The 7,915-nt window shown below is 45.1% G+C and overlaps 1 protein-coding gene across 2 annotated transcripts in view; it reads right to left on the bottom strand.

Annotated features, from left to right (window-relative positions):
- Positions 1-5,235: 5,235 nt before the first annotated feature.
- The window catches only part of TM6SF2 (transmembrane 6 superfamily member 2), a 33,892-nt gene continuing 31,212 nt past the window's right edge, over positions 5,236-7,915 (bottom strand). For both annotated transcript variants that reach the window (XM_029613836.1, XM_029613835.1), the window contains exons 9-10: positions 6,440-6,559; positions 5,236-5,677 (exon numbers count right to left, since the gene is read on the bottom strand). In XM_029613836.1, the coding sequence (XP_029469696.1) occupies positions 5,327-5,677; positions 6,440-6,559 (471 nt within the window). In that variant the 3' untranslated portion in view covers positions 5,236-5,326. The remainder of the gene's footprint in view (positions 5,678-6,439; positions 6,560-7,915) is intronic.

Below are 7,915 nucleotides of genomic sequence, written 5' to 3'. Positions count from 1 at the left end.
TAGGGTAAGAACGTTGAGACAGATTGATGAGAATGGTACATCATCCAGAAAGGCTGCAGGGACCTAGGAGGCTACGGATTTAGGTAACAGCTGCACTGCTGTTGGTGGCCGTTTTGGATTATTTGGGGAGCTCATGGTTGGATATGGAAGAGATGCTGAGTGGGAACTAAAGAGGGGATCTTGGATACTCATTTTATTGCAGGGGGGTGGTATATAATGGAGGAATATTGCAAATGGTCTTGTCTAAGGAATATCATACAGGTGGCTATGCTAACTGTTGGGGGTATTCTTGCCAGTGTGGATAGGAATAACTGGACAGGCCCACTGGTCTTTTTCTGCTATCATCTACTATGTTATTGTGGAACGGGAAAGTGTCTGCTGGCCCTGAATTTTCAACTGGAAATTCCAAAGGGAGGTTTCATTTGAAAATTCACTTGTGGGGCTGTAAGGTTTGAAAATCTTTCCTTGCCCCTTAAGCTCTAAGAATGAGAGAATTGTATTGCACAGACCAGGGATTCTCAACCCAGTCCTTGGGACGCACTTAGTCAGTCGGGTTTTCCGGATAGCCACAGTGAATATGCAGGAGATAGATTTGCATACAATGGAAGCAGTGATAGAAAACCTATCTCATGCATATTCATTGTGGCTATCCTGAAAACTTGACTGGCTAGGTGTGCCCGGAGGAGTGGGGTGAGAAGCACTGGCCCAGACTGTTGATAATTCCTCCTTTGTTATCCATCATCTGATGAACAGAATAAAACATCAGACTGCATTTATTTTACTTTTTCAAGCAGTGCAGAGCGAGAGAGAGTGTGTGAAGTGAGCCATTCATCAATGCAAACAGCAGTTGCTGATGGGAATTCAGGTAACTCCTTTATGGCATTCTCACCCTATGGCCTTCGGTGTTTCAGGCCTTTAGGGAGATTACAATTCTTTGGAATAGACGGCTCACATGTTATTTGAGTTGAGAGGCCAACATTTGTACATTTTCTTATTTCCAGGATAGGGTTCAGATGGTTTGAGATTTGCGTTAGGATCTTAACACTATTTTCAGCAGAGAACCCAACTTTATAGCCTCTTAAAGTCGTAACACACCAGGTCAAAGACTCCAAGTATATCCAGCTCAACTGGGAGAAAGAGAAGTATCTGCTCCCAACTGAAAGTTATTGCTGCCAGATTTACTGGTATCTTTATATTATTAACTTTCTAATAGAAGGAACCTCCAAATTCGGTGCTATCACCAACCTTGTACCGTAAGACAAATTTATTCTGTGCCACTTTGGATGTGTTTGTGTCAAAACCATCTGGCACACCCTGCAAGCCAATCACAATACAGCCATGGTCAGTCTAGCAAGGTCAGAGTGTGTTGCAGCTAACATCTGCATAATCCTATCACTATGACATCGTTAACTTTCTAGCTTTTTATTCCTTTCATACAGGCCGATACAGTACCTGTGGCTGTCAGTGGGCTCGAGAATCGACGCCGGCAAAATTGAGCGTCGGCTGTCAAACCCGCTGACAGCCGCTGCTCCTGTCCAAAAAGAGGCGCTAGGGACGCGCTAGTGTCCCTAGCGCCTCTTTTTGCCGCGGGCCCTAATTTAAATAAATTTAGTGAATCGCGCGCACAGGAGAGTGGCCTGTGTGCGTGCTGCTCTCCCGCAACTTTTACTGTATTGGCCCGATAGGTAGAAATGTGGTGTCAAAGGCCAGTTGCAGTCCCTCTAACTTCTTATGCTCCATGGCTATTTCTCTTGTTCTGTGCTTTATTTCTGAGTGAAAGTAAACACCATTTTCATCTTGAACTGATCTGTAGTTGGCCATTGCCTTTGCTGGTGTTGCTGCCTCCACTGTTAGTAAATTATTATTGTTCAAGCAGATGAATTGTTCCTCAGCGCTAGCTTGACCATCACAAACTCCTATGTATTGCCGAACACATCTCTAGCAGGTTTTCCCAAGTCAGAGTAGGAAGGTGGCATAGACAGTGCTCTTCACAGTTTACTAGATAATACTGCGTTTCAGAAGTAGGCTGGCTCTTACTCTTGTTCCAGTCTCTTTTCTGTCACGTTTGTATGACAAGAACTCTATCCTGCAGCAAGGGTGTTTTTTTATGATCTGTTATTGAGTCTGAGGACTTCAAGGCCTTCATTACAAAGAAAACATATCGTGCTTGTGCAGCTTTTCACTCTGAGCATCTCTGTTATAGCAACGGAGTTGTGAGCGATTCTTCGCACGTGCCTCCTATTCGTGTCAGGAGCATTCCGCTTGGAGGAATACATGTTGAGAGGAAACCATGACAATGTAATTTGGTATTCATAATAACCACTCACTCTGTTTATATTATGCTTCATTCACATTCAAACACAAATGTTATCAGTAATTTGCTTCTTTACTTGTCTCATTCTCATTCCCCTACACTCACAGAAAAGGTTTCATCCTATAGAACGAAGCCCTGACCTCATCCTCTCTGAACTGAGGTACTACTCTCTTAATATTCATACAGAAACTTCTGTTTGTCTGCTTTTGAAAGTCTCTGAACAAGGACCACCCCCCCAGCTCTGCACCCTTTCCGCCTCTGTAACATCTGAAAAATTCATCACTGCAGAACAGCATGCGGGTGCTGCTCACTTTCTGACCTTTCTGGATAGCAGCTGAAAAATTCATTACTGAACACCAGCAGGCAGCCCCCCCCCGTGCCTCGCCGTACAGAAGCAGAAATAATAGAATCTGCGGACAAGGGGGAGCGAGAGCGGCCGTGTCGGGACTTGTGCAAGACGGGCATTTCCAACTCGATTGGTACAGGTTTCCACAGCGGAGAAATTATTTGGAAAGAAAGGCTGCAGCAAAACAGCACAAATAGTGGAACCAAGACACCTTTCCCACTTAAAAGAGGGAAATTTCAGTCTGAATGGGAGCTGTTCCGGCTGCCAAAAGCTGCTCCGCTTTTGAGCTACTAAAGAAAAATCAGGTGGCAACTCACAGAACAAAATGAGGTCAAAATCCGTACGCAGAGGTGAAGTTAGCTGCAACACCCGGCCTGCAATTTTGCAAAATGATTACAAAGTGCTGTCTGATGCTCATTTTATATTCCCAGTTACAATGACCCGAATGGATCCGCACCTCGTCCTCCCCTCTACGATCCCGGGGCCCTTTTCTCTTGCCCCTGGCTCATAATCTGCCTTACACTTTGGGGGTGGGGGGTTATTTGTTTTTGCGCACTCGGTTACTGTAGAGTGCAAATAGAATACAAAGGTCAGGCTGTAGCCTTTCTGGAGCTGGTACTAGGCCACGTTTGGCACCTTACAAGCTGAGGTCGGGCACGGAGAAGTTAAATGACTTATGCTGCAGCCATGCAGGGAGGTGGTAGTGTCAAACTGCCTCCCCACCGGGATCTTCACACAGCAGCCCACAACAAAGCATTGACAACTAAAACCAGGACACTTCATTCTTAAAGCCCACCTTGTTTATAAGAGGTAATACAGATGCCTCCTTTATAACCTTTCTACGTATGAGATACAGTGCACAACTGCATTCTGAGTGAACTAGAAAGAAAACTTAATAAAAAGTGGGTCTGTATAAAACAACGCTGCTCTTCACTTGCTTTCTTTGTGAAGGATAACAAAAGTGTCAAGGACTGGAAGAGAAGTTAATTTTCCAGTCTTATGAAAAAGCTTGCAGAAGCTGCTCTGCAGAGGCTCCTCAGCTCGGTGTTTGCACTGAGTTGGGAGTGCCCGTCAGGGAAGCACAAGCCCGTCCTTGAACTCTTGACAGAGCTGCTGCGCCCATGAAGGTTACCAGCACCGAGGGAATCAGAAGTAAAGGCTCTCCAGCTGAAGTAGTCCAGACAGACCCCGTGAAGGACATTACAGGGCCCAGCAGCCTTTTCCTGCCATGGGCTGCCCGGCCAGAGCTTTCCAGTTCTAGCGGGTGGAAATGATTTGGGTTTCAGGGTTTGATTTGTGTGCATGCTCAATCACTGCACACTGGCACTGAGAAGCCACATCATGACCGAACCATGCTAGTAAGGTGGCACTGCTTGGAGCAGGAGACAAGTATGGGCCAAGTAGTCAAATTTTCTGTGCAAAAGAGCAGTCAATTCCCTATAGTAAGTAAGGACAGGCTACTTTTCCATGTGGATGAGAATACATCCCGTAAATCAAGGATGCATAGCTCTGCTTCTTCATTACACATAAGAACATAAGAAAATGCCATACGGGTCAGACCAAGGGTCCATCAAGCCCAGCATCCTGTTTCCAACAGTGGCCAATCCAGGCCATAAGAACCTGGGAAGTACCCAAAAACTAAGTCTATTCCATGTTACCACCCCCTTTTTTTTTTTTTTTTTAATTAAAATTGTTGTTATATTTCTTCCCCCTCTTTCTCCCAAACATTATCAAGCCTCCACCCCCTCCTCCACTTTTTCCCACCAAAATACACAAATGCATCAGAGTCAGACACCACTTCTGCTTGTCAGGGCCATAGGGACTTGCAGCTCTGAGTCCGAGAAGTCCCCTTTGGGAAAGAAGCTTTGGAGTGCATGCAAACTGGTAAAAGAAAAAAAAAAAAACCAAAAAAACTTTGTGATGAAAAGAGGGCAAGGAGCTGAGGGCTCCCTGACAAGCAGGCCGCTGCAATCAAGGCACACGCAGCAGAACACACGGTTTTATGCATAGTTGTATGTGCATTTTCTGCACATAAACCTTACTGCCAATGCAGCAAGGAGCATTATGTGCACGGTTTTAACTCTCAGCTTTCGGCACTGGTCTCAAGAAGAGACGAGGGGCTATGCAGGCTACAGCCCAGCTAAGAAATAGTAATGAGAGGGGCCGTGCAGATTCGTTCCTGGACAAGAACGAAGTGGGAAGGCCCGAAGCCTACAGCAGGACATACAGAAACAAAAAAAGTTACTTTGAAATTTTACACACAACTGTCTTTTCTATCCAACAGTTTTAAAGGTGTAAAGACTTCCAAACCAATCATCAATTCATAAAAACACAAGCCAGTACTGTGTTGGCTCAGATACAGATTTTGGTTGCAGGGACTCATGGAAATCCAGGTTGTAACAGAATCTTCCCAGTGGCTGAAATTAAGGGTCCAGGAAGCCGTGTGTGACATGCTATTAACCCAGGTGCAGGTGATACAAGAGCAATTCAGCACACAAAGGAAGACCTAACACCAGCTGCAGGGTCTTACGTGAACCTTAGACAGATAAACACACAAGAGTAATAAAGAAAAACCCAAGGCTGCACATTCTATTTATTTTAATGAGTTTCATTTTGTGTTCTGTACCAGACTGACCAAGGCAAGCTTCTCACTGTTAGCTCAGGCATTACTGGTGTTTGCTGTCTAAACAAAAAACAGTCTCCAAAGTACTTAATGCGCACCAGCTCTGCATGAGAAAGTTCATCTTCCACCTTACAAGGGACAAGCTCAGCACCTTCTTAACTGCCTCCAATTCACTGCCGTTTGGTCTATTTGTGCTTCTTGTCATTTTGGTCTTGTACATCCAGTTTGGCACCATGAAGAAACTGGGGTTCTGGAGACAGCGGTAAGCCAGGAAGTTCAGGCCCAGTGCATACAGAAAGTTGGAAGACACAAAGGGCCACCAGGCATCTTCCGGGGTACGGTAGGTATAGGGAGTCCTGTGATGCAAGGATGAGCCGATGTGTGAAAACTGGGCCTTTGGAGGAGAAAAAAAAATAAAAGGTTTAAGAAAAAAACCAAACAATCAGAGCAGCTTCTGTGAAGAGAAGGCAATACTGGAAGGATGCGTCATATTCACCCAGCTAAGTGTGTATGTGAGATATGGGAGTGTGCTTTGTATGGAGCTAGAACTAACCGCTGGTCTTAGCCAAACTCTTGCGCACTGGCTCAGTAAAAGATTTGTGTTCATGCACAAATTAACAGGACTGATTGCCACCAGTCTGAATGCTGGGTAGTTGCTGCAGGTAAGTATAGAGGGGGGGGGGGGGGGGGAAATAAAAAAAAAAAATAAAAAAATAGTACAGCGATTTATCTCTGCTAAAAAAAAACTCCCTAAAATACTGCACCATATTTTATTTATTTATTTATTTAAAATTTTTATATACCGACATTCATCCAGGATATCATATCGGTTTACAGTGTAACACAAACAAACGCCAGGCATGGCGCTTTACATTGAACAAATAAAACAAGTTAAAGGAATAAATGATGGTGTGAATAACAAGGGGAAATTTGCATTAAATAATCAACGAGGTTTGTAAATATGTACATATGTACAAAAGGAAGACACTAAGAGATAAGCAATTTAGGAGTGCTAGGAGGAGAGGGGGGAGTGGCGAGCAGAGGGAAGGGAACGAGGTGAGGGGGGGAGAAAAAGGTAGGAGATGGATACATGGACGACTGTTAGCACTGGGGTGTAATAGTGGAGGAGAGGCAAATTTTTTTTTTTTTTTTTTACCTGTGCCAAGGCTCCTGCAAACACCAGCGTCCAATCCGGCATCCACGTGCAACCTGGCCGAATCAGTCCATAGATGCAGAGGCAGAAGAAGGGAAGTGCATAAAACAGGTACACCAGCATCTGAGAGGAAGCAAAGCCAATGTGGTCATCTCATGCAGACAAGCGCTTCAAGCTCTCGCTCATTCCCACTTCCAACTCGTCACGCCAGCAAACATGTTCTGCCATTTTAGCCACCAACAGAACAAAACCACCCAACCCAGCCTTAGGGAAGGGTGCTGGAATCCAAGTCCCCTACCCCCTGCAATCTGCACCCTTACATCTTTAATCATGATCACCTGCTTCGTGGACATTTAAATTTTAACAATTCACACAGAAGTGGGGACAGAGAAAGAGATCAGTAAAATGAAAGCAATTATTTCATTCCCCTGTTCCTCAAAACCAATAGCAAAAGAAGTTTCAAGAACACATTTTTTTTTTAAGGATGCCAGCAGTGGACTTCTCCGATTTGGGCAGTTTTGTAGCCACACACATCTTTCCTGCAGTGGGGAATACACCTTCCTATTAGCTAAGCAGCAAAAATAAGGAGCAAGGTCTCATATTACAGATGTATGGGGGTAGATGCAGAGTGAAGCAAGGCTGGGCACAGGGAGAAAAGCACATCCTAAACGTAAAAATGTACAAAGCAAATCAGGGAGAAGGAACGACGAGCCATTTCCTCTTTCCCTTCCTATTATATCTCATATTTGTCTACAGGATCACAGAAATACATGCTCAGGTTACAACTAATGGATTCTTTTAGGAGGGAAAATATTTAAAGGTACAAGAAACTGCAAGACAAGCCTATTCTGCCCTCTCTTGGAAACGCAATCCCTGCCTTTGGTTGGCAGATCTCAGTCTTTACACCTCACATTCCTCTCTCTTCTGAACCTCATTCTGTGCCCACTCAGCATTCAAGGTCACAGCAGAACATCACCTCATTTACATAGAAATGATCATTTAGATAAATGCCTCTTTAATGGGGCTTCTGTCTTCACTCCAGCACATAGTAAATAGCTAGTTTAATGCCTTCTAGCACTTCTTTTTTTTTGACCAAGGCAGGTCTAGGGAGCAGCTCTCTTCAGACGAGGAGGACAGTGCACCCTGGGACAGCTGGCACAGGTGCACGTGTGGGCTTGCTTAGTCCAGCCCCGGAGTGAGTTGGTGGCCCAATCCTCGGGGCTGCGGGTAGCCTTCATGAGATCAGCGAGATAGGACTAGAAAACGAGCTGACATAGCGGCAGTCATGCTGGTCAATTTGGGGGGGGGGGGGGGGGGGGAACTGACCTCTACTTCTCCCCCCCCCTGTGCCCTATCTTGAAAGATTTCACCGCAGAGGGGTGAAGACCTGGCATCTCTCATACTTGGGGGGCAGGTGGTCACTGTTCATCTTCCCCAGGGCCAGTTCAAAATAAAACTAAAACCCCAAAATTATCCACA

This window comes from Rhinatrema bivittatum, chromosome 8 (genome assembly GCF_901001135.1).
Source record: "Rhinatrema bivittatum chromosome 8, aRhiBiv1.1, whole genome shotgun sequence".
NCBI classification, from domain to species: Eukaryota; Metazoa; Chordata; class Amphibia; order Gymnophiona; family Rhinatrematidae; genus Rhinatrema; species Rhinatrema bivittatum.
The sequence above is the reverse complement of the archived record's forward strand: the minus strand, read 5'-3'. Positions and strand labels throughout refer to the sequence as shown.